This window comes from Ipomoea triloba, chromosome 15 (genome assembly GCF_003576645.1).
Source record: "Ipomoea triloba cultivar NCNSP0323 chromosome 15, ASM357664v1".
In the NCBI taxonomy this organism is placed as follows: domain Eukaryota; kingdom Viridiplantae; phylum Streptophyta; class Magnoliopsida; order Solanales; family Convolvulaceae; genus Ipomoea; species Ipomoea triloba.
Window position 1 is genome coordinate 4,399,225 of NC_044930.1, and position 25,572 is coordinate 4,424,796.

Genomic DNA, 25,572 nt, shown 5'->3' on the forward strand with positions numbered 1-25,572 from the left:
CATATTAAGTCGAGTAGACTACAAAGCAAATGCAAGTTAAGAATGGCATGGATTATCATGGTAAGCATGAGTTGTGTACGTGTTGACATTTCTAATATTGTCATTGTCAACTTTAATCATGTACATATTACGTAGAGAGAGTCAAAAAGGTTACTTTAACTACAGCGGTTTTTCTTGGGAATTATAAATTATTATTTTTTGAACGAAGGAACTATAAATTATTAAACATGATAAAATCACAAAATCTTCTATAAGACCAACTTATATATTATTGTTTGTGAGACTGGTCAAATTTTTCAAAAGTATTGCATTTTTTCTTATAAATTTTATAATTTTCCTCATAAATAACTATTCAACCCCTATACATTTTTGTTTAAACGTATTACATTTTTAATCAAAATGTATTATATTATTTCTTATAAATATTACATTTTCTCTCATAAATAATAATCATTTAATTAGTATTACATTATTCTTTCCACCACTAAATATTATATTTTGATTTAAAAATATTAAATTGAGTACTCACACAAATATATCTCACAGGAAACTCACCCATTAAACATATATTCCTCCAAAGACAATATTGTACGCTACGTGACAAACGTTTCTGCCTCCGTATTTATTAAAACTGACCTTCATTCATGTCCTCCACATACTAAAAGTCGCAGATTCCGTCTATATCTTCTTTTTCTTTTCTTTTAGACGACTTCGTGATGTTTTACAACTCAAAAGCATCCCGCCGTTTGCGTTAATATTTGAAAAAAACGATAACGGAAACGAAAAGTACACACCGAATTATAATTGGGTGCAATAAGGATAATGTGGGGACAATTGTTGTCCATATGTCGGGTTGACCCAGCCCCTGCTCAATTCGACAAGTGGTATTGTGGCTAAATGGTTAATGTTCACCTATTTATTATTAATTTATTTTAAATAGAATATGACAACCAGGTAGTCAAAGAATTCTATGATTAATATTGTTTGACTTACAGCAGTCACATGATGGTAAATCAATCAACAATTCTTGTTATTTTTAAATGTTCTTCTTTACAAGTTAGTATATGTTTTATACTTTCTCAATCATTTTCAGTTCAAATAATCAAAGTCTCCATGCCACCGGGTTCAATCATATGATAGATCATCCATTTAGAATAGTAGCAATGTGTCATCACACTACAAAATAGTTGGCTGGGACAATCTTTTAAAATCATTTTAAAAAAAAAAACAAATCTTTGTATCTAGCCGGAGCGGAAGAGTTATTTTTTAATTTATTTTAAATTATTAAAATATATTAAATAATTAATTTTTTAATAGTTATCACCTCGTCAGCCAAGTACATATAGTAGCACAAGTCACTTTTAAGTTAATTGCACAATTTTAGATTAGTGTTGAGAGGCTCAATTACATTTTTTTTTTTAGTTTAATAACTCAATTACAGTTTCACGTGTAGTTCGATGACCTATTCAACTCTTATTTTTAAAAAAAAATTGTGCCAAATTCTCTTCTACATTTCACTATATTTTTTTTACTACCTAACTTATAAACTATAAAACCATGCTTTCTAGCAAGAAAAATGTGTCGACTATTCAACCTTTTTCATCATTTAGTGAACCATTCAACTTAGCAACATCATGGAGGAATGCTGGTCAGTGAAAATGCTGGGAAAGAAGTATTTTTCAAAAAAAAAAAAAATGGAATAGAAAAATGCATTGTGATAATTGGTGGATTGGACAGGAATGTACGTGAATCTAGAAGTGGATGGGTTGCCATGCATGCAAGATTGAAGATTGGTAGACAGAGGTTTTGGAAGCATGCGAAAATTCCGATAATCAGTACCTAACAACTGACAATCGGGACTGGCGACTCTTCTTTTACTCTCAGTAGAATTTAGATTGTATATTCATCGTACTCAATTTGTTAAGAGTATTGTTGCAAATATTTCTATAAATACATTGTACGAATCACGGATGAGTCTTTTAACTCTTTTTTTTTTTTTAATAAATATGAAGTCTCATACTCTCATTTATTTAATTAGAATGTTGTACCTACTATTGAATTGAGTATATAAAAACATTTTCGAACAAGTTTAGTTTACTTGTTCAGTATACCGTATACCCGTATTTGTGAAAGAGACTAAGATTCGAAATTCAGTATCGGTAGTGTGAGGATTATGTCCAAATTGGGTGAATTCCTTGTGCGCACTGATATTTAGTTTGTCTACTAAGCCACTAAGTTACTAAATATTTTGTCAGGCCGGGGTGTAAGGGTTCCTTGGAGTTGAGAATTCAATTTTTTTGGGAAGAGTATATAAAAACATTCTAATTGATGCATGTATGGATTAGTTGATAAATATAAATACATCATTATAATTAATAGATATATTTACCATCTTTACTTGATAAATTAAAGTGTCTCATTATACCATAATTGTATTGAAACAAATTTTAGTAAAAATTATCTATTTCGTATAAAAATTGGAGTCCAAGTGAATAATAATACTCCGTATTTCTTCTTTAAAAAAATAATAATACTCCGTATTTAAATTTGTAGTCACAAACTCACAATTTCCAACTCCAGTCATTCAACTTGCACCGCCTCCACCTACTTCAACTTTGATTAGGTGATTACTAGAGATATTTATAATATTGATTTGCAACACTCTTTAGTACGGAGTATTATTCAATGATGCAAATAATCATCCGGAAAGATATGACCGAGCAAGTGAAGTATTTTTTTTTGTACTTATATACTACGAGTTTAATGCATATACTATTATACAAGAGCGAGATTTATTCAAAATAAAAAATATAAGATCGAAATTTATTTAGTGTACAATTTTCATTGTCACCCTAGAAAATTAGGATAAAGAATTTAACTACTTTTCCTTCAACTTTTTTTTTTGAGTACTATTAACTCCATTACAGTATAGTATATGTTCATATAGAATACACTACGTACTTTGAAAATACACAACACTGATTGGGCATGATTTCAATTTCTTCTTCAACTGGCGCTTGGGTAATGGAGACGTATTGTGTCAGAGACGATTTCGTCATCACTAGTTGCGAGTGGAGAAGCTATTGCGCAAAAATCGAGATACGAAAGGGGAGAAAGATTTAATTCGCATCATTGATCGCCTCTCATCCAATGGTGTATTAAGAATTAGTCTGTATTAAGAATTAGTCTTTATTCTTTATATTTATTGTTTATTTGTTTGCCTAGTCTTGAGGAGCAGATGTAACTTCTCCTCATTTTGTGGCCCTGTTTGCTATTTAAATACCTCTGTAAACGTTGAATAAATATCAAGATTCAGATTTTAACATGGTATCATAAGCCCTCTCTCTAACGAGAATTTTTTTTTCCCTCCCATCCCACCCTTTTTGTTTTCCACTTTCCGGTCATGGCAGCTACCAGCTCCCCAACTATTGTTCATATTCATGCTCCTAATCATTTACCAATCAAACTAACATCCTCAAACTTCCCTATCTGGAATAAACAAGTTGAGTCCACTCTTATAGGCCTGGACCTTCTGGGCTACATCACAGGAACTACTAAAGCTCCGGCCAAGTACTCTGATGAGGCTCAGACCGCGTTACACCCGGCCTACACAACCTGGTTCAGGCAAGATCACATAATCCACCCGGCCTACACAACCTGGTTCAGGCAAGATCACATAATCCTCAGTGCCATCCTTGGTAGTCTGTCAGATGTTTTGCAACCTGTTATTTCCTCCGCTGCCTCTGCATATGATGTTTTGCAACCTGTTATTTCCTCCGCTGCCTCTGCATATGATGCCTGGACTCGTTTGTCCGTTACTTGTGCCGCTACTTCACGCGGTCGCATTGTTTCACTTAAAGCAAAGCTTGCCAGGAATCCGAGAGCAAACCGGTCGATTGATGCATATATGAGGGATATGCGTTCGATCGCCGATGATTTGGCTTTGGCCCAATCTCCGGTTTCGGAAGAGGATCTAGTTGTCCACATATTCACCCAACTTGGCGATGAATACAACTCTATAGTGGCGGCTCTTCGTGTCCGAAACGATGCCATCTCGTTTGGAGAATTACATGACGTTCTTACTGACTATGAACGTCTGTTGAAGAATAATGAGGCTACCTCACCTGTCCATATGCCGACCGCCAATGTTACCCAGAGACGGACCACTGGTTCTAACGACACTCACTCTCAAGGGTACACAAGGCGTGGGCGAGGTGGTTCGGGCTTTTCTAATGGGCGTCCATCACGGAGCTCCAGTAATCGGCCAACCAGGTATTGTAATTACTGTGATTACCCTGGTCATGACACCAAGTACTGCAGCAAGTTAGCTAAATTCCTGAAGGAAAATGGTGTACCCGTGTTCGAGCCGCAAGGCACTACGGATCCACCCCCTTCAGTTCACGCTACCTCAACTGCCAATATGCCGACTCAGTCATGGCTCATGGACTCAGGGGTTTCCCACCACACTGTGAACGATTCCCTGTCTCTTCACACGCTGTCTGACTACACAGGACCTGATGAAGTCATGTTGGGTGATGGTAAGTCCCTTCGTATATCTCACACCGGGTCAGTTTCTTTTCCCTCTAAAAGTCGGTCTCTTCACTTATCTAACGTGTTATGCGTTCCGGGTCTACAAAAGAATCTTGTTTCAGTTTCTAAACTATGTCGAACTAACTCTGTCTCGGTTGAATTCTTTGACACATACTTTGTTGTTAAGGATCGGCAATCGGGCACTCCTCTCATGCAGGGTCCGGTCGTCAGTGATGTTTACGCTCTTCCTGTCCGGCAGCCGCAACTCAATGTCACCACCAAATCTTCGTTGTCAAACTGGCACCACCAATTCGGGCATCCTAGTGTTCCAGTTTTATCGTCTCTCCTGAAAAATAATGGTGTTAATTTCACGCATAATGAACTCGCAGCATTCTATTGTAATTCCTGTCACGTGAATAAAAGCCATAAACTGCCATTCTCCTTTAGTTCAATGTCGAGTAGTCGACCGTTGCAGCTAATCTACACGGATGTGTGGAGCTCTGCAACAGTCTCGGTCGACGGGTTCAAGTATTATGTAAATTTTGTCGATCATTTTACTAAATATGTTTGGCTTTTCCAACTAAAACTTAAGTCATACGTATTTAGTGTCTTTGTTCAATTTAAATGGATGGTGGAAAATTACTTTGGCTACAAAATTGTGTCCATGTTCTCTGACAATGGTGGAGAATATTTAAAACTAATTTCAGTTTTTAATTCTCTGGGTATCTCACACTTCACTTCACCCCCCCATACACCAAAACATAATGGTCCGGCAGAGCGCCGACATAGGCACATTGTTGAGATGGGAATGTCGCTTTTTCATTATGCGTCTATACCCGTCTCGTATTGGTCCTATGCCTTTCAAACCGCAGTCTACCTAACAAATCGTATGCCCACAGCCCTCCTCGGCCATATCTCACCTTATGAGAAACTCTTTAACAAACACCCAAATTACAAAAAAATTAGACCATTTGGCTGCTTGTGTTACCCTTGGTTGAAGCCGTATTTCCCATCCAAATTAAGTCTGAAATCTTTGCCGTGTGTTTTTTTGGGATACTCGTTGAGTCAGTCAGCTTATAAATGTTTAGAAGTGTCTAGTAGGCGTCTATATGTTTCTCGTCATGTCCGGTTTGTACCTACTGTATTCCCATTCACCACCTTGGCTAAACAAGTCGTGCCTGCCAATGAAGTATCATCTCAAGCCATGCAATTAGGAGTGCCTCTGTCTTCCTTTACTCCCTATACTACAGGTATTACAGGGTTGTCTGATGCTACTGCTCTTCCGGCGTCTTTGGGAATCGCAAGAGACACAACTCCGGTCTCTACCTCGGTGGGTGTCCAGCCACCGTCGCCTGCGGTGGTTCTAGAAGCTCCCTCGCGCACACCGGTGGAGGCCAGTCGCGTCGGGAGCGGTGTGGAGCTCCGACCGACAACGCATCCGACTGCTCAGGGCTCTTCGACGACTACAGAGTCCGGAAATGCGGGCTTGCAGGTTGGGTCGGCTGGTCCAGATGTATCGCCGCCTGATGCTTTTCTAGAACAATCCTATGGTGGTCAAGATGCGGGTATGGCAGAGACGGACGCAGTGGCGACCTCGGTGGAGTCAACGGACTCCTCGCATGGGGTTTCCACGCAAGCTGCTTCTTCGCAAGTTGATGTGCCATTAATGGTGCCAGGACAGGCTGCTGTTGCTGCGCTGCCTTTACGACGTTCTCAGCGATCTCGACGACTTAATCCAAAATAGTTTGGTGAGAAATTTGTCAATTTCACAACGTCGTATCCTCTTGCTCAGACTGCCGAACCACGCACTGTAGATCAAGCACTAAAGGATGATTTGTGGCGAGCGGCTATCTCAGACGAATTCAGTGCATTGGTCAAGAACTCCACATGGAAGTTAGTGCCCCGGGCGAATCACAATGTGGTTGGCTACAAGTGGGTGTTCAGGGTGAAGCACAATGCTGATGGATCTGTAGACCGTTTCAAGGCTCGTCTAGTAGCCAAAGGTTTTTTACAGAAACCTGGGCGAGATTATTTTGAGACCTTTAGTCCGGTGGTCAAACCGGTCACGGTACGAATTATTTTAAGCATTGCCTTGTCACAGGGTTGGTCGCTACGTCAATTAGACGTGAATAATGAGTTTCTAAATGGCACCCTACACGAAGAAGTTTACATGGCCCAACCGGCAGGCTTTGTTGATTCAGGGAAGCCAGATCATGTATGTCGGTTGAGGAAGGCGATTTATGGGTTAAAACAAGCCCCCCGTGCTTGGTACCTCGAGTTGTCGTGCTTTCTAGTTTCCTTTGGTTTTAGAAAATCGGTTGCAGACACCTCTCTGTTTATTTATTGTAATGGTGCCATTTCCCTATATTTTCTAGTGTATGTCGACGATATAATCGTAACAGGCAATAATGACGACTTCACCTCGGGCTTCATCCGCAGTCTCGCAAAGCGCTTTTCTTTAAAAGATTTAGGGTCGTTGTATCACTTCTTAGGTGTGGAGGTGGTCCCTACGGCCAATGGTGTATTCCTTTCCCAAAGTCAGTATGTGGCTGACATTTTGGATCAGTTTGCAATGACGGGGGCGAAACCGGTCTCTACTCCGATGTGTACATCCGTAGATTTGGCATCCGATGTCACACCTTATGACTCCACAGCGTATCGTCGTGCCATTGGTCGCTTGCAGTATTTGGCTATTACCAGACCAGATATCTCATTCGCCGTTAATCGCCTGGCACAGTATATGGCGTCACCCACTAAAGGGCACTGGCAAGCTGTGAAGCGGGTACTGCGTTATTTGAAAGGTACACTACTCTTTGGTCTGCATTTATAGCGAAACAGTCCACTCTCTCTTGTGGCTTACTCTGATTCAGACTAGGGCGGTGCTCGTGATGGGGGGCGGTCTACAACGGCCTACTGTGTGTTTTTTGGGACTAATATTATCTCCTGGAAGTCTGTGAAACAGCGGTCAGTTTCTCGATCCTCCACTGAAGCAGAGTTCCGCGCGCTTGCTAATTCCGCTGCTGAGGTTATGTGAATTCAAAATCTGTTATGTGAACTTGGGATTCGTCTTTGTTCTACTCCGATGCTGGTCACCGACAACTTGAGTGCTTCGTATGTTTGCAAAAATCCAGTTTTTCACTCGCGTATGAAGCACTTAGCTCTGGACTACTTCTTTGTCCGTGAGCAGATTACTTCTGGCGCTTTACGTGTTAGTTATGTTCGTTCAGCTGAGCAGGTTGCTGATCTCTTAACTAAACCGCTTGGTTATCGGTTATTTGATGTGTTTCGATCCAAGCTTGGGCTCACTGACGGCGCCTCAATCTTGCGGGGGCGTATTAAGAATTAGTCTGTATTAAGAATTAGTCTTTATTCTTTATATTTATTGTTTATTTGTTTGCCTAGTCTTGAGGAGCAGATGTAACTTCTCCTCATTTTGTGGCCCTGTTTGCTATTTAAATACCTCTGTAAACGTTGAATAAAAATCAAGCTTCAGATTTTAACATTGTGTCCATAAAGCCACATGACCGCATATTTCCATAAGATCGAAAGACATATTTTCTTGTGGTTGAGAACTCATAAACTCAACTCATATCGCCAGTGATTGAGAATGATATCCAGGTCCACGGCCTTAGCAAATCGATCCTTCAAGTGAAATTTGCGCAAGGCAGAGTCAATACTTGCCGGAGCATTGTCGAGTCTGATCTTCTCCCAGAAGGCTTGTTTGTTGAAATCATAGGTCGACAGGTTTGAAATGGCTCCTTCCTCTTCTAGGCAGGGGCGGAGCCACCTTAGGGGTTAGGCTGGCCCCCCAACCCCCACTCCATCTCTACCTTCACTTTAAAATATTTTAGTAAATATATATGTATGTATATATTGATTTAGTAGGGGTAAAATAAACTTTTGGCCTCCTTTAATTTTTTTAAACAATCTATTATGTTTATATAATATGTGTATGTGTCTTGTGTTGTGATTATTGTGTCTTGTGTTATGAAATTATGTACCTTACAAGTATGAATTTTGTACCTCATCGTTTCGCCATGGTCTATAATGTCATGTGGACCCTGATCCATTATATAAATTGCCGGAGAATATTTATCTGGGCCAAAAGTTTTACTATTAGTTTCTGGGCCAAAACCCGATTCAAATATGGGCCAAGCCTATGCTATCGTAATTATATTGGAGTATTTAAAAACAAGTACCCATATGACGGCCCATTATGATATGGATGGGCCTGCTTTAGCAGTTGAGCTGAACAGAGAATCAGATCGTCCTTTTTACCGGAAAATTTCCCCGATGTCGGAAAGGTGAAATTGTTCAATGGAAGGTAATCAAGGTATTGATGTAATGGGTAACGGAATATCATAGGTACTGGTGAATAATTCTCGGAAGCCCTAGCTGTCGAGCATAAGCACATCGATTTTTTTAGTAAGGTAAAACGTAAAAGTATAAACTATAGGCAAAATCGTTTTTATGTTTTAATTTTAAGTATATTATGTCAAATTTGGTTTAATTCCATAATCAGTGGCCTTGGATGGTGTTAAACTGCGTAGTTCGGAATTAAGCGAGGCTGATATGCTAGTTTTCATAGTTTGAAGGCAATGGCCATCCATCTTTGTGTATACAGAAGAGGATGAATGAGCTGGGTCTTTTTGAAGATAGAAAAGCTACAACATAAGAATCTATTGTGAAAATTAAATAAATGAATAAATAGATTTATCAATTCTGCTTCAGTTGTGTACTGTGGTCTGTGGAACAAATCAATATGTAAAAAAGAATTGAAACTAAAAAGATGGTGATAAACAAATTGGGTAAGAGACCAAAATCATTACTTAAGTTAAAAGAAAGAATGAAGAACTAATTGCTGTCAGGGGTAGCTTTTACTCCTTTTATAGTGTCTGATTTGAATCTGTGAGGAGAAATGCTTCCCTCCAGCCATCTCAGGTGAACTTTGAGGAAACAGTCAGGTCCTTCACTTTGGCATCAGCTCATCAGGTATATCTTCCCTTCTTTTCAATGCTTTAAGGCTTGAAAATTTGCACTTGTAAGTGTGACCCTGTTGCGTTCTTGTTGAGGTCCTCTGTGTGTCTATTTTGTTATTGTGTGCAAATAGTTAGTCAGAATAAAACTTTTTTTAGGGTAATCACACACATAAAAGGGGGAAAAAGGGGGGGGGGAAGCACCTTCATACCTGGTTCATCTTGAAGTCTTTACATCTATGCCTTTTGTTGTATATCATTCAGTTGTAAATGTGGCTTCCACTCTTTCTAGCTGAGCTTTTGTATGATTGAGGTGATTTTCTGCCAAATGCTTGGCTATCTGCACAAGTGTCATAAGGTTTTGCTTGAAATAGAAACATGAATTCTCACCATTTTCTAGTGATTGTCCAAGACCCAGACGTCTGGTGGGTATGCACCTATTCTACCACTTGTCCCTGATTTTGAGTTAATTCCCACATTGTAAAGTAAGCCTTCAAGCATTGAACAGTTTATTTGTATTGTTAAGTTGGATATTGAAACTCTTGAAGAAAAATTCCGAGTGAATGAGGTTAGTTTGTGTCTTCTGTACTCTGTGTGCTCGTTTTCCTCTTTTGAACTACATAGTACCCAATCCCTCCCAAAACAATTAAAATAACAAATCCATCAACTACTCCTACCACAACGGAGACCCATTTCTTTAGACCTGAATGTTTACCATGACCCTGATCAACTTCCTTTGGCACCTTAACCATATAGCTCCATTTGCTGTCTCTTTCAATTTGCTTAACTCCTCTTACTAACCCATAAAGATAACATTCTCCCAGGTTTGCATCATCACCAATTTGTGAATATAATGCTGCAACACATGTACAGTTATCTAAACACAAATTTGCACACACTTCTTTCTTAACATTGACCTTTTTAGAATTGCTACTGAGCACACTCGTAACTCCTCGTAACTCGAGCATTTCTACCCTACTTGTATTACAGATCCCACCAGTTATCTCTTCACTGCAATCCGAAAGTAATCCATCTCCTCTTTTTATTAGCCTTATACATGAGCAGTCACTGGAGAAGGTGCAAATACCATATGGTTTACACACCAAAGGAAGATCACAAGTACTGTTGATTGCCTTGTATGAAACTTCAAACACTCCCTTGTCAGCTGAGTAGTAATAAAGTCCCAAGTTACCTGAATTGTTCCCTAGTGCTAAAAATTTTGGAGGTTCTTGTATTTTTGACCTTAATTGAGCAATTCTCCATTGTATACCATTATATATCTCTAATCCTTCTGAAGTCAATTCAACATATGTAATAGTTCGGTTATTAGAGGGCCTAAATTCCCAGTAAGAATACTTCCACTTACCAGAGTTCAGATACAATGCAAGCTTGTCATCGTGGATCTCCAGTGAATAAAATAAACTAGAGTTACTTGGGAAAGCAGTCAGCCGAGTTTTTGAACTTAGTCTCTGGCCCCAGAGCATTATATTTGTTGGGAAATTGAAACTTTGCCATTTTATCATGTTCTGGGAATCAACCAAAACTAGATTGCCTGTCCGTAGCAAGTTTAATCTCTGCATCAATACATCATATCAGATATTAGCCTTTAGTTGTCAATACAAGTGTGACATTGAACAAGTAGTTATAATTCTATCTTACCTTAACGCCTTGTCCAAAAGTTCCTGTTCGCCACCCAACACTTCCTCTCTGGCCCTTCAATCTTAGGTCTCCATTTTGTGTTAACTCAAGAATGCAGTTCTCCGTTGTGTAAAACTGTGACAAATGACCAGAACTCCATACCTTGACATCTCCAAGAAAAACATCAAGCGAGCACGTATACTTCTCATCAACTGCTTCAACGCTAATTGCAGCCTTAAAGTTGAGCACTGCTTGGTCAGTCTCCATCAGAAAAGCCCTCCCCACAAACCCTCTGCTGTATTCTATTGGTACAGCAACAGTTACTTGGTAACCAACATGAACATCAGAAGTGCAGCCACCACACGCCAGCCACTGAACGAGAAAAACAAGTATGTAGATATTCATGTGTGAGTGTTTCTCTGTCTTTTCTTCTCACATCTGGTACTCTCTTTATGTTTTGTTGCAAGTGGGCAGTGGCTTCCGCGGTGAGCTGAACTGGTGGGAACGATATACACACTACAGAAAGGATAAAGTTGGTACAGGTATAATTTGGTAGCATTAGTAGTGTCACCCCACTCCCTAAAAGTATCATACCTCTGTTATGCCGTGGTTTTGAATATGTTTAATGCAGTGGTGGGTTTGTGGTTAACAATGTGCCAGCTGATAATAATGCTATTAGTATATAGTGCTAAAAGATTGTTATATCGGAGCTGTCTGATTAAAAGATTGTTAAAGGAGGACTTTTAGAGAGAAATCAATTGATTGAGGTTGTCAAAAAGGTAATCAAATATAATAATTGATTTAACAGTGATTTATGCCCCTAGTAACCAGGGAAATTGGATCTTCTGGGCAGGTAGTGATGGAAGATGATAAGGACTTATTGTCCAGATTTTCGTTGAGGGGTCAATGTGGCTTGCCTTTTGGGTTGTGGCATGCTGACCCCTTTTGAGTGGATTTTTGAATAAGTTATGTTTTTGGATGCCACATGGGGGCCATTAAGGGAATTTTCTCCATTGCTGACTCCCATCTGGCGTGCGAGTGACGTTCACTATCTTGAAGCTACACAAATTATTACATAGAGATTCCTTTAGTAGCATTAGTGATTAGTAATGTTATAAGGTGGTCAATTTTTATCATGATTATATGTTTCCTTTAATTTATTTTATTTGTCTGATAGTATTTGGAGTAATTCTCAAGCTCACAAGTATGCTTTGTTTTTCACTTGTTTCTCCCTGACATGAGTTGAAAGTTTGCAAAATGAGGCAAATTTTCTTTTTGTACATCAAAATGCCAACTAAAAGAGCAAACTAGAAACGAAACTAAACAAAATAGACGGCTAAAACTTAAGGTGTGTATGGCTCATGGGTTTACACGCTAGGAATAAAAATTAAAATTATATTTAGTGTTTGGTTGACAACTTTTTAAAACACAACTATAGGATTTGATTACCCTTTCAATTAAAAACTTCATTCCCTAATTAAAAAAAATGTATCATTTCATCTTATTGGTAATATATTTTTTAAGTTTGGATTAGTGCTTTTAGATTTTTATTTTGATTTCTTTTTGTTCATATTGGTGCTTTGGATGTCATTGTACTAGGATTAATTGCTTTGATTTTTTGTTTTTGTATTTTTAAAATTTTTATTCCCATTATAGGGTTATACATAACCAAACATCAATATTTGTAATCATTCTAATTTCACCAATCACCATAGTGCCAAATATGCAAAATACTTTCACCAAAACTCATACCATTACCAAATATTTGATTTCGGTTCTCATGTGCGAACCAAACACACACTTAGCTTTATGTGATTCAATCCTGACAGAATTCGGAGTAGTGATGTGAAGTCGGCTATGTTGTTTTGGTTTGGCTCAGCCTATATTACATAGAGGTGAGTTAGTACAATTTTGTATACAAGACCGTGTGGTGTCGGTTCAAGCATACATGGAAGAGAGAAGGTAAGAAAGAGAAGAAAGAGTTTCATCTGTAAAATAGAGTTATAGAGTTTTTGGAACAGTAAAAATGCATATTGGAAAATGTGAACTGATATTTCTTTTTCTTTTTTATCTCGTTGGTTCATTGTTTTATTGTAAAAGTGCATTGGAGAAGTGAACAAAAGAAAGGGTTTCATCTGTTTTATTGACTCCATGTCAGCCTTCCATTTTTTTTCTTTTTCTCTTATTTCTTGCTCAACTATCTCTCTCTTATATGGCACATTAAAAACTGTGCAAAATGTGAACTGATATTGATGCTCAAATACATGAATTGTGTATATAGAGTAGGCCGCATAGGCTAGGTTTCATGTGAGTTTAGTCCATATTGGCATCTTTAATTTAAAGAAACAAGTGTCTAATATTTAAGATTACTGAAGTATTATTATACATTCATCACTCAATTCTTTCAAATTTACAATGTGATCTGTAAACTAATTAGCTTCTCACAATTTATACAAAATTTCTTAAACTCAATTCAAATTTAGTAACTCTATTCCCTTCAATCGTACTCCAACTGCTATTTCTAAGTCTATATAAACTCAGACATTTCTAGGATTTTCATCAATATGAGTTCCTTTTTTAGCCCCATAAATCCCTCAAAACTCAAAAGGCTGTCTGTGAGTCTTATTCTTACAGTAAGTTCCGTCACCCAAATTACCTTCGAGAATTATGAACCACTCCTCCTTGGGCAAACTTGGAAAAGCAAAATGATTGCTAATTGATGCTTAACCAACTACTGACAATGAAATTGTCCTTAGCTTCTTTTCTAAGCATGTCCACACAAAAAAATAATAAATAAATAAAATAAAATAAAAAAATCCATAAACAAAAATATTCCACTTGGCTTCGTAATTTTTTTTATTCATTATCCATTAATGAATTAACTAAATTTATCAAATAGATATAAAATTATCCATTCATATATATAAGAGGATTTCAGCAAATAATATCATGGACTCAATATCCATTATGCAAGGTGAAAACCCTGATATATATAGGGACAAATCCAGAGGGGACAATGAGGGCAGTTGCCCCCTTCCCTCCCCCGACTCTCACAGTTCTGAAAAATGGTGAACCAATCTTCTAGGACGATTCCAATTTGAACCGAGTTTTTTTTTTTTAAATTATGTTTTCTATTTTTAAAATAGGTCAAATTTAACAATTAAATTTTGTGGGGACTATTTTTTGTACCTTACAAGTAATTATCCTCTACTACATATATGTCATATTAACTTTCATTTGTATTCTCAGCATGCAATAAGGTAAAAAGCGACAAGTAAAAACAAATAAAATGATAATAAAGATAGTACTGTATTAAAGCTACTTTAATTTAGTTAAATTATCTGGTCAAGCTAAGCCTTTGATAATATTATCTTCCCATCCCATGTCCCAAACAATTTAGTATAGCCACCGGATTAAATATACCAAGTTGCCATTCTTAACAAAAATGAAGAAAATATTTTATTCATTAATGAATGAAATTGATGAAAAGATTGCAAGATGCCAAAACATGTTTATATGTATAAAAGCTTTACTATACATAAATAATTTATATATTATATTATACATAAAATCATGAAATTTGAAGTATCATAGTTGGTTGTTAGTGGTTGTTTATTACAAAATATCTATGGATCAAACATTGCTAGCCACATTTTAAAGTTTTCTTATTTTCCACTAAAGTTGACCAAAATTTTGGTTCTGGTCCTGTTGATACAGGTTCATTTTTAATATACTACATGTTATTTTTAGTAAGTTGACATAAATTCATTTTTAGTATAATAAAAATAAACATATAGTATACTAAAAATGACTAGCTTAACAAGATAGACTCCAGTCCAAAGTTATAGCAATCGGGGGATTTCGGGCTGGACCATGGTCCATGGGCTATACATAACTGAGAAAACCATGGAAGATAAAAGGCAAAAGAACAGTTTGGGCTTGCTAGTGACAAGATTGGGGAAATGGGCTTTTGGCTGAGAGCTCAACCGTCTTCATTAATGGAGCACGTGCAGTTTCCCGAGATGGTTTGGCGCGAGCTACTGACTACAGTACTTAGGATGCTAGTGGGCGGGCGACTCTTCGCGGGCAGATACTCACGAGCGTTTTCCGTTCATCGGAAAATTAAAAGGAAAATGAAGCCGAGCACCGACGATTGTTCTGAAACCTCCTGTGCCGCTGTGAGTTCTTTTCTTCATTTCTTGGTTTCACATTTTTCTCTTCCGCTAGATGTCAAATTAATCAATGTCTCTTTAAGCTTTGAATATTGTGAATCGTATTTGTAAGGCCTCAGAGTGATTGAATCTTTAATTTAGATTTTATTGTCTTTCGTAATTCATACTGTTAGGAAGGGTTGAATTATGTGCAGGGATTTTTGTGCGAGTAATACGAGTATTGATCTAAAGCTTCATTGTTGGCTTGTTAGGATCAATTGCCCCAAAGAAAGATATCAGATGATTTAGGGAAAAGAACTCGGTTACATATTGATCAAAATTCTGGAGATGGACAAAATTGTGATTCACATTTAGGTAGTGTTATTAGTTCTAGTCATAGGAGTATAAGGAGAACTAGAATTGACTTGGGAACTCGGTTTGAGCTACCATTAGACCAGACAGAGGGCATTGGTTCGCAGAAAATTCAAGGTTCGAAGATATTGAATTCTTTAGACCATAAGAGAGACTCTTTGCTGCCTATTAGTTTTGGGAAGAGGAGTGTGAGTTTCGGTGATAATAAGTTGAAGCTTCAGAAAGCATATTCTCCTTCAAGATTTGGTGGTACGAAGCGTAGTTTAGTTGAAGCTTTGAATATGAATGAGCCATTTGATATTTGCCTGTCTGAGAGTAGAGAAGCTGTCACTCTTGAAGCTCCTTTACGAAGAAACGTGATGGAGAAACAAAGTGATGTGGATCAGTGGATTGAAGAGAGAATCGTATTGAGACCAGGAATGGTTCTACTTAGGAAATACATCTCTCTCAGCGAACAGGTAATACTTTGGGGCTCCACTTCTCTTTGCATATCTATGAGTTGCTTGGAATTATATATCCATCAGTATGTAACTATGTGCATTGGGTATGGTTTAGGTTTCTATCGTAAAGACATGTCAAGAACTAGGTCTTGGGCCAGGTGGATTTTACCGACCTGGTTACAAAGATGGAGCAAAGCTACGTCTGCATATGATGTGTCTTGGTCTTGATTGGGATCCGCAAACAAGAAGATATAGCAAGACAAGGCAACATGACAATGCTGAGCCACCTTGTATTCCAAATGAATTCACTAGTTTAGTTTCCAGCGCCCTTCGTGATTCTCACGATTTGATCCAAAGACAATTCAAAACAAGCAGTCCAGTTGAAATACTTCCTTTGATCACTCCAGACGTATGCATTGTTAACTTCTATACAATCGAGGGGCGACTTGGTCTCCATCAGGTTCCTTATGCTTCCATATTATAGTAAAACATGTCTTTTAACTGCATCTAGTTAATGTAATCCTCCAAAAATTGATCAGATTGTTTTGTAAACACAGGATCATGATATCAATAATTCAATACATATGATGAAATAGACTTCTTTTTTAAAAAAAAAAAACTGATGAAATAGATTTCTAAAAAACATAGTTATTGAACTAACACCAATGACTTGCCAACCTCTAATACTCTATATGTTTTACTGCTTGACAGATGTAGATCTTTATGAGCCCTAGATGAATTCGTGGTTAGAGGACTCATTTCATTATTTTTTATCCACAGGATCGTGATGAAAGCCCGGAGAGTCTTAACAGTGGATTGCCTGTTGTCTCTTTTTCCATTGGCGACTCTGCTGAGTTTTTGTATGGAGATGAGAGGGATGTCCAGAAGGCTGAGAAAGTTTTCCTGAGATCGGGAGATGTGCTGATATTTGGCGGCAAATCAAGACATATTTTTCACGGGGTGACATCAATCATCCCGAGCACAGCTCCTCCTGCCTTGTCTAAAGTCACAAAGCTCCGTCCTGGGCGTCTAAACCTCACCTTCAGACATTACTAATGAAACTGCATTCACGTAAGCATTCATACTTTGGTTTTAACTTGCGTTTCCAGTATTTCCCAGAAAGGAAGCAAGCAAAAGGATAAGATTTTAGATTCTAGTGGAAAGCCTGAAGTCTTCAGTTGTAAACAAGACTTAATAACTTCTAGCTCCTGAAAACAAGAGTTTAGATGATTAGCACAAATGTTGGGGCAAAGTTCTGTATAAAGTAACTGTCTACTGCAGATTTTTTCATTTTTGTCTCCCTTTGAAAACTGATCATCAAATCCCTAGTGGATGAAATTTTTCATCTCTTTCAGTTTTTCATTTGGAATTTTATGTGTCATCATTATTCATATTCTTTGAACACTTTAGTATCTTATTAATTAATTCATTAAAGGGTTGATTTGATCTCGAGAACTTTTATAACAAAGTCTTATACTTGTACCATTAAACTATAAGATCAGCATTGATAACTTTCAATATGTTAACAATATATTATATGTCTGCAATTAACAGTTTATGTGTCTGTAGTTACCATTTTATGTGTTGTAGTTAATATATAGAATATGTCAGTTGCATACACGTATTTTAGATGAGGACCTACAATGCAAGGTAGATCCTGTTCATGGTATAATTTGCCCTAAATTTTTTTCCTTTGTCTTTTTGGCTCATTTTCAAATACAAGATCAACATTGTGTCCCAAAATTCAAAGAGAGCAATATAATAAGAAAAAGGGTGTACATGAAAAAGGTGTCTGGTTATTTTAATTGTAGCAACATGTTTTGACACATACCTTCATTTTTAAGGTAATCATTGTGTCACATCAATACCATTTTTTGTTTTTTGACAAAATTAAATGTGTTAACTATTTGGATAAGCCTTTTTGCAACGGTAAAAGACAGTTTGATGACATAAAAGTGAAGCAAATATAAACTAGGAAACAGGCATTTTAGAGGGCATAATTTGGTCTTGAGCTTTGCGGCTGCCTAAGCATCAGAGATTCAGAGTCAATTCACCGCTTCAAATACCTTCATACCATTTTTACTGCAAAATACAATATAAATTTCTATATTACTCTCGTATATCTTTATTATGTAAAGTATTTAAATCTTTATACGTATAATTTCCAACAACTTAATTCTTTTTGACAAATATTAATATTTCAAGTGATATCTTTTCCATGAAATTTAAATTCAAATTCTTCTCAATTCTTTTCTATGAACTCAATTATTAAATAAAATTTGAAGGGTGCCCTTTGTGATTGTGAAGAGCATGGGCAACCAGTAGTAGTAGTGAAGCTAAGGGACTATCATACAATAACACAACAACCGTGCGGACAGCTTTTTCTAGGCATGCGCTACACTGCAAAATTGTACCAACATTTACTTAAGGTTGTGGAAAAAATCATATTACAAGAAGTCACCTAATATAAGAACTTAAAAATTTATTTAAAAAAAAAAAATTTAACAGCGTTTAGATTACTCTTCTTTTCAATGAAGCTATTATTTGCTCGATGTCAATTAGGCCAACCCGACTAGTTCAATTGGGCTAGTTTTTCAACCCTAATCTTATAGTTTTTAGGTCAACACATCAGTTTCATACTACAATTGGCATCCGTAAGCACTTGCAACCTAATTCTTAATAAAAACTTTACACTTGTAATATTTGGTTTTAAATAAGTATGAAATGGAATACTATTTTCAAGTAGAATAGTTACTTCCTATATATCTAACTTGTCTTTAACTATTTTGTTATGTATTGTAAATATATTTCATAATAATAAATATAAATATTATTACTAGTATTGTGTGTGTATATTAGTGTGAACGATATTTTTTGTGTTTTGAGTGTGTATTCCATTCTTATTACTTCAAACATTAGAATACAATTTCTAAAGTTGATTTCTTCTCTAACTTTAGAATATTTTATCTTCAAATTGTGGTTCCACCATTACTTATGAGGGAACAAATCCATATATTAATGTTAGCAACTACCAAATTATAAATATCAATAAATATATCATCCTAAGTGGTACAAGTATGCATTTGAAATTAGCGTTTTAAATATTGATAACATTTAGTTATTTATTATTATTTTTATTGAATGTGTGCTCCAATTGCATATGATATATAATAAAATATAGAGCTAATCCACATTTTGGTCCCTTAATTATTTCTCAAATGTCATTGTAGTTCTTAGTTTTCAATTTCAACCAATTTCATCCTCAAATTATTTAAAATTTCGTGAATTAAACCCTTTCAAAGACCAAATTGACAAAATTTTAAAAATGTGAACATCACTATTTTGAACCCTAAAAGGGTTTAATTGATAAAATTTTAAACAATTCGATTATTAAATTGGTTGACATTGAAATAGACTATATTGACAGTTGAAAAATAATTGAGGGACCAAAATATTGATTTCACCTAAAATATATTTATTAATGACTATTTTCAAATATAAAAATCACACCTAAAAACTTTGTGACTAGTTAGAATAGCATCCATCTTTTTATGGCGTACCTGCATGTTTATAATATAATATTCAAAACTTTGTTGAGTTAATAACACCTAAAGTTTTTTAACATGAGAAAAATGGCCTTTTAAAATAATTATAAACAGAATATTTAAAAAAATTATTGTACTAAATGTAATTAATTTAAGTACTAAAAAGGACACGCGCAATAACCCTGCACTGCACTACAAATTGTTAGCTGTAATATGTTATGTATGCACGTGCTTAAAAGTTAAAAAAGGCAAAATTCCACTTAACAGTTAACACGTCACAACTCACAACCATTCATTCAGGAACGCAAGATTTCAAACTCCGATCTATGCGCCAAGTGAAGTGGCACTTATATTTTCACGGTTGACTTTCCCATTAACTACATTATTTTCATCACGATAAAACTATTCTTTTTGTTGTATTTTATCCCGGGGCGAAGCTACAGTGGGGGCAGCTGTGAGCTGCTCCCACTCACCACACTCCTACCACATATATAGTCATTGTATGTATATATATATATATATATATATATATATATATAGTACATGTTTTAGATATAAATATATGAAAACATATAAAGTAAACAATTGATTAGTCAGGTTGGGTGACAAATGCACGTATCATGCTACAGACTTGGGTTATTTTTGGGGATTTTAGCGACCTTCTCTAGGAGAGGGAGAAAGTAGAGAGGGTTCCTCATCCTGGTTGTTGAGGGGTTTTAGTGAGGCTATGAGGGAGAGTGGGATGTCTGACTTTGTGTTTGGGGGTTGTCAGTACACTTGAGAAAGAGGGAGGGGTACGAGTAATAGGGTTAGGGAGAAGTTAGATAGGATCTTAGTCTCCGATGGGTACGAGTAATTGGGTTAGGGAGAAGTTGGATAGGATCTTAATCTCCGATGGGTGGCGTGAGTTGTTTCCAGGAGCTAGGGCTTTGTCGGTGGAAGGTAGTAATAGTGACCATTTGCCTTTTTTTATAGTTACTCGGGCGGGGGGAGGTCGTTGACTACCTAGGAGGAGTCACTGGTTTAGAACTATTACGATAGAAATCCCGAGTGTGTGGAGGTGGCGAAGGAGGCATGGGATCGCCTACATCGGTTGGAAATCAATGCTCAACTTGGGCGGTGTGGGGAGGCAGTGTGGGATGGGGGTAATCTATTGGCGAAAGAGGAGGGGAGGGAGTTGAGGAGGTGTAAGGAAACGCTGGGTAGGTTGAGGGGCTATCGGATAAGAGAAGCTTGAGGGAGTTTGGGGAGTGTCAGACAAAGTATTTGGGGTTTCTTCAAAACCAAAATGATAACTGGAAACGAAAGGCTAATGAGAATTGGTATTCTGGCGGTGACCGGAATACTCGATTTTTCCATACCTCTGTGAATCGGCGACAAATGAGGAATGCCATTGCTCATTTGATGAATTCCAGTTGGGACTTGGTGACTGGTGAGGATGAGATGGGGGAAATTATGATTTCTTATTTTTCTCATCTTTTCAAGACAATAGAAGGGGATGACAAGCTGGTTCTGAAGTGTGTCGAGTGCACCGTGACGAAGGAGCATAATCAGGATCTTGTAAAGCCAGTCTCGGTTGAGGAGGTCAAGGCAGCGGTGTTTGCAATGCACCCAAATAAATCTTTGGGCACTGATGGTCTGTCTCCGTCTTTCTTTCAGTTGCATTGGGATGTCTTGGGTGCGGAGGTAGTTCTGTTTTGCAAAACTTTTCTTGCTTCTGGAAAATTACTTGACAATATTAATGAAACCCAAAAAATTAAAGCCCTTGAGTTAATATCTGATTTCCGCCTTATTTCACTTTGTAATGTTGTGTATCACATTCTGGCTAAAGTCCTTGCAAATAGACTTAGAGGGGTGTTGAATAGGGTGGTGTCTAGTTCTCAAAGTGCATTCATATCGGTCGTTCTATAATTGATAATGTCCTAATTGCTTTAGAAACTTACCATACTATGAGTAGGCAAAGAGGTAGTAGGGGGATTATGGGGCCCTTAAGGTTGACATGAGTAAAGCTTATGATCGGGTTGAATGAGGTTTCTTGGGAAAGTTGTTGCTAGGTATGGGTTTTAGTGAACATTGGATTTAGTTGATGAGGGAGTGTGTGTCCACTGTGACTTTCAAAGTCTTGGCAGATAGTCAGGAATGGGGGCCAGTTGTTCCGAGTAGAGGTTTGCGTCAAGGGAATCCTCTTTCCCCTTGCTTGTTTATCTTGGTGGCTGAAAGTTTGAGTGCGATGTTACATGTGCAGGAGAGGGAGGGTGGACTTCATGGGGTGAGTGTGGCTAGGGGAGCGCCAGCGATTTTCCACTTGTTTTTTGCCGATGACTGTTTGTTCTTTTTTAGGGCAAATAATCTTGAAGCGGGGCTCATTAGACATATTTTGTATGAGTATGTATGGGAAGGCTAGTGGGCAACTAGTTAATCTAAGTAAGACCTCTATTGTCTTTGAAAGGAATGTTCAATAAGAGGATAAGGAGGATGTTTGTGATAGCTTAGGGAGTTAGGGGTTCATGAACAACAGGGTAGGGGTAAGTATTTGGGTCTCCCGGGACATGTGGGGCTAAAGAAGAAAGAGATTCTGGGGTTTGTAAAAGAGAGGGTGAAAACTCGTATTTTAAATTGGGGAAATCGTTTTTTTATTGAGAGTGGGTTGGTAGGTGTTGTTAAACACGATTCTCCAAAGTATTCCTAACTATGTCATGAACTTTTTTTTTTTTTTTTTTTGTTACCTAAGGGGTTGTGTGTTGAGATCGAAAAACTTATAAATTCTTTCTGGTGGGGTTGTGAGAATAGGGGAGAAGGGGATTAGGTAGAGTGCGTGGGGGGGGGGGGATTTATGTAAGCCTAAATGTTTTTGGGGAATGCGGTTCGTAGGGTCTGGGATATGAATTTGACTATGTTAGGGAAACAAGGGTAGAAGTTTTTGACTCAAGCCGAGGCTTTGGTAACTCAAGTGTTTAAAGCTTGCTACTTTCCTAATTGCTCTTTTCTGGATGCTAGAGTGGGTTCAAATGTGTCGTTTGTGTGGTTTAGTATTCAGGAAACCCAGTTTTTGTTGCGAAAAAGGGCTTAGGTGGAGGATAAGGGATGGTAAAAAGGTGAGGGTGTGGGGGGATCCTTGGCTCCTGAATAATCACAATCCTTATGTTGAAATCCCAGAGCTTGGTTATTCGGAAAATCCTTGTGTGAGTTCCTTTTTCGTCCTTAATACTCAAAATTGGGATTATGAGTTGGTGCGGGATCTTTTCTCTCAAAGAGATTATCAACTTATTGTTAGCTTACTTACTCCTTCGGTGTGTTGTGAGGATTATTGGTTTTGGAGAGGGGGGGGTGATGCGTACACGGATTGCTTCCCGCAATAAGTGCACACTCAAGGAATCACTCAAGAACCTTTCGTGTCCAAAAGAGGATCTTACCTTGTAGACTCTTGGATTTTGAGATCCCAACTCTACAAATGCCTCACCAAACTAACAAATAATACTCTCAACCCTTAGATTATTAAGCAAGGCTAAGAATTAGAGTATTAGGAATCTAGCACTAGAATTAAGATACAAAAATAAAATTAGCTATATAATATGAGTAATAGTATTCTTTTTGGGTTTTTGGATATGTGTGTGAATATAAAGAACAAGATAAAGGGATAAACTAGCTTCTCACTAGCCTACCAAGATTGAATGCTTCTCACAAACAACCTAAACTTCAATGCACTTCTCATGCAAAGAAAAGAGAGAAATTTCACTCAAATTGAATTCTTACAAGGTGTGTCTCAAACCATTGGGTTTATGGGGTATTTATAGGGGAAAATAAGGTATTAAATATTCTAGGTCACTAATCCCACCCAAAATAAAAAATTACAACTTTGTAAAAGTAATTCCCACCCAAAATTAAAAATACAAAATAATTCCCCACCCAAAATTAAAATACAAAATAATTCCCCACCCAAAATTAAAAATACAACATTTTGCAAAAGTAATTTCCACCCAAAAATAAAAAATACAATTCTTGCAAAGTAGTTTCCCACCTAAAAAAAAATACACCTTGCAAATAATTTCACACCGGGAAATTTGATCTGATACTGAAGTCTGAATTGTCTTCAAAAGTTTTTATGTGAAAACAATTGAATAGAATTATTTTTCCAGATTGATCTTCTTCTTCACAAAAAGATGTTGGACTCCAATCTGTTTGCACAAAAGTGTTAAAAGCCTCTTGAATCTTCCTTGACTTAGATCTTGTTACCGGGCCACTCGAGACTTTTAATGGATCATTTATTTGTTGCATTCCGGTCTCATCATCCTCCCCTTCTTGAAAAAGATTCGTCCCCGAATCTGAAAATTCAAAAGGAGCTAAATCAGCAACATTAAATGTAGAAGAAACACTATGCTCACCTCGAAGATCTAATTTGTATGCATTGTCATTGATTCTTTCAAGCACTTGGAAAGGTCCATCTCCTCGAGGCATCAACTTGGACTTGCGTTGGTTTGGAAATCTGTTTTTGTTGTAGTGGATCCAAACCCAATCTCCGGGTTTAAAAATTATTGCCTTGCGTCTCTTGTTGGCCTTTTGAGCGTATTGCTCATTTTTCTTTTCAATTTGAGCTCGAACCTTGGAATGAAATTCACGAATCCCTTGAGCTTTCTTAGCAGCATCCGCACATTCCTTATCATTCACATGTAAGGGAATCAAATCTAAGGGGGTTAATGGATTAAAACCATAAGCAACCTCAAATGGTGACATATTTGTAGTGGAATGTATAGCTCGGTTATAAGCAAACTCCACATATGGTAAGCTTTCTTCCCAAGACTTGAGGTTTTTTCTAATGACTACCCTTAGAAGTTGTGTTAGAGTTCTATTCACAACTTCGGTTTGGCCATCTGTTTGTGGATGACAAGCAGTAGAGTACAAAAGTTTTGTACCAAGCTTTCCCCAAAGTATTCGCCAAAAATGACTTAGAAACTTGGCATCTTGATCGGACACAATGGTGCGTGGAATCCCATGTAAACGCACTACCTCTTTGAAGAATAAATCTGCAATATGAGAGACATCATTAGTTTTGTGACAACCAATAAAATGAGCCATTTTACTAAATCGATCAACAACAACATAGATTGAGTCATGGCCCCTTCTACTTCTAGGTAACCCTACTATTAAATCCATAGATAAATCAGTCCAGGGTTCCTTAAGAACAATTAATGGTGTGTATAACCCTTGTGGGAGAGATCGTGATTTAGCTTGTTTGCAAGTAACACATTTGCTAACAAACAATTCCACATCCCTTCTTAACTTGGGCCAAAAGAAGTGTCCATGTAGGACTTCCGGTCTCATCAGGGGGGGGGGGGAAGAGTGGGGTTTATTCGGTGAAGAGTGCTTATTACTGGGTAGCTAGTGAGGTGGGGGGGAGAGTGGCAGGACTTGAGTGGGTTGGGATGTGAAATTTACATATACCTCCAAAAGTAAGTGTTTTTTTTTAATAGAATTTGTGTACTAGGAGGCTCCCGACTAAGGATGTTCTGCTTGTAAAACATGTTAGTTGTGATCCGGTTTGCTCTTTGTGTGGGGGAGAGATTGAAAGGCAAATGAATGTAACCGTGCTATTTATACCTAGGGCACAAAGCCATTGTTCTGAAACGTGAAGGTTGAAGGGCAACATAGGAATTTTAGGTTTAGCTCTTAGGTTGATATTTTATGGTCCAAGATGAGTCAAATGATGAATATGAAGCAATGTAATGAGTGTAGGATCAGAATAGGTTCATGTTTTGGAATCAAACTTGACTATCGGGTTCACAGGTTCGTCTCAGATAGACTTTTGGTTAAAGATTTTGACTTATAAATATTTTATTCAAATAGGACTTTTGAAACCATGAATATTTATATAAGTATGGATACTAAATTATTTTGAAATCTACATATAAAATATTTTACGAAT

The 25,572-nt window shown here is 37.3% G+C and overlaps 2 protein-coding genes across 2 annotated transcripts; one reads left to right on the forward strand and one right to left on the reverse strand.

Moving 5' to 3' along the window:
• Positions 1-9,212: 9,212 nt before the first annotated feature.
• Positions 9,213-11,737, reverse strand: LOC116006002 (G-type lectin S-receptor-like serine/threonine-protein kinase SD2-5). The gene is made up of 3 exons (XM_031246246.1): positions 11,166-11,737; positions 9,719-11,080; positions 9,213-9,615 (listed from the first exon to the last, which is right to left on the reverse strand). Exons 1-2 carry the CDS (start codon positions 11,547-11,549, stop codon positions 10,076-10,078), a joined length of 1,389 nt encoding a protein of 462 aa, XP_031102106.1. The 5' UTR covers positions 11,550-11,737; the 3' UTR covers positions 9,213-9,615; positions 9,719-10,075.
• Positions 11,738-15,030: 3,293 nt separating this feature from the next.
• Positions 15,031-17,469, forward strand: LOC116006341. The gene is made up of 4 exons (XM_031246675.1): positions 15,031-15,322; positions 15,568-16,125; positions 16,223-16,567; positions 16,888-17,469. The coding sequence occupies exons 1-4, from the start codon at positions 15,107-15,109 to the stop codon at positions 17,161-17,163; spliced, it is 1,395 nt and encodes a 464-aa protein (XP_031102535.1). The 5' UTR covers positions 15,031-15,106; the 3' UTR covers positions 17,164-17,469.
• Positions 17,470-25,572: the final 8,103 nt, after the last annotated feature.

Bases quoted from the DNA above. Each gene is read 5' to 3' on its own strand.
- LOC116006002 (XM_031246246.1), bottom strand. From the start codon at position 11,549: ATGAATATCTACATACTTGTTTTTCTCGTTCAGTGGCTGGCGTGTGGT. The intron at 11,081-11,165 runs GTAAGATAGAAT...GTATTGATGCAG, and splicing joins CTTTTGGACAAGGCGTTAAG to AGATTAAACTTGCTACGGAC.
- LOC116006341 (XM_031246675.1), top strand. From the start codon at position 15,107: ATGGGCTTTTGGCTGAGAGCTCAACCGTCTTCATTAATGGAGCACGTG. The intron at 16,126-16,222 runs GTAATACTTTGG...GGTATGGTTTAG, and splicing joins ACATCTCTCTCAGCGAACAG to GTTTCTATCGTAAAGACATG. The intron at 16,568-16,887 runs GTTCCTTATGCT...TTTTATCCACAG, and splicing joins GGCGACTTGGTCTCCATCAG to GATCGTGATGAAAGCCCGGA.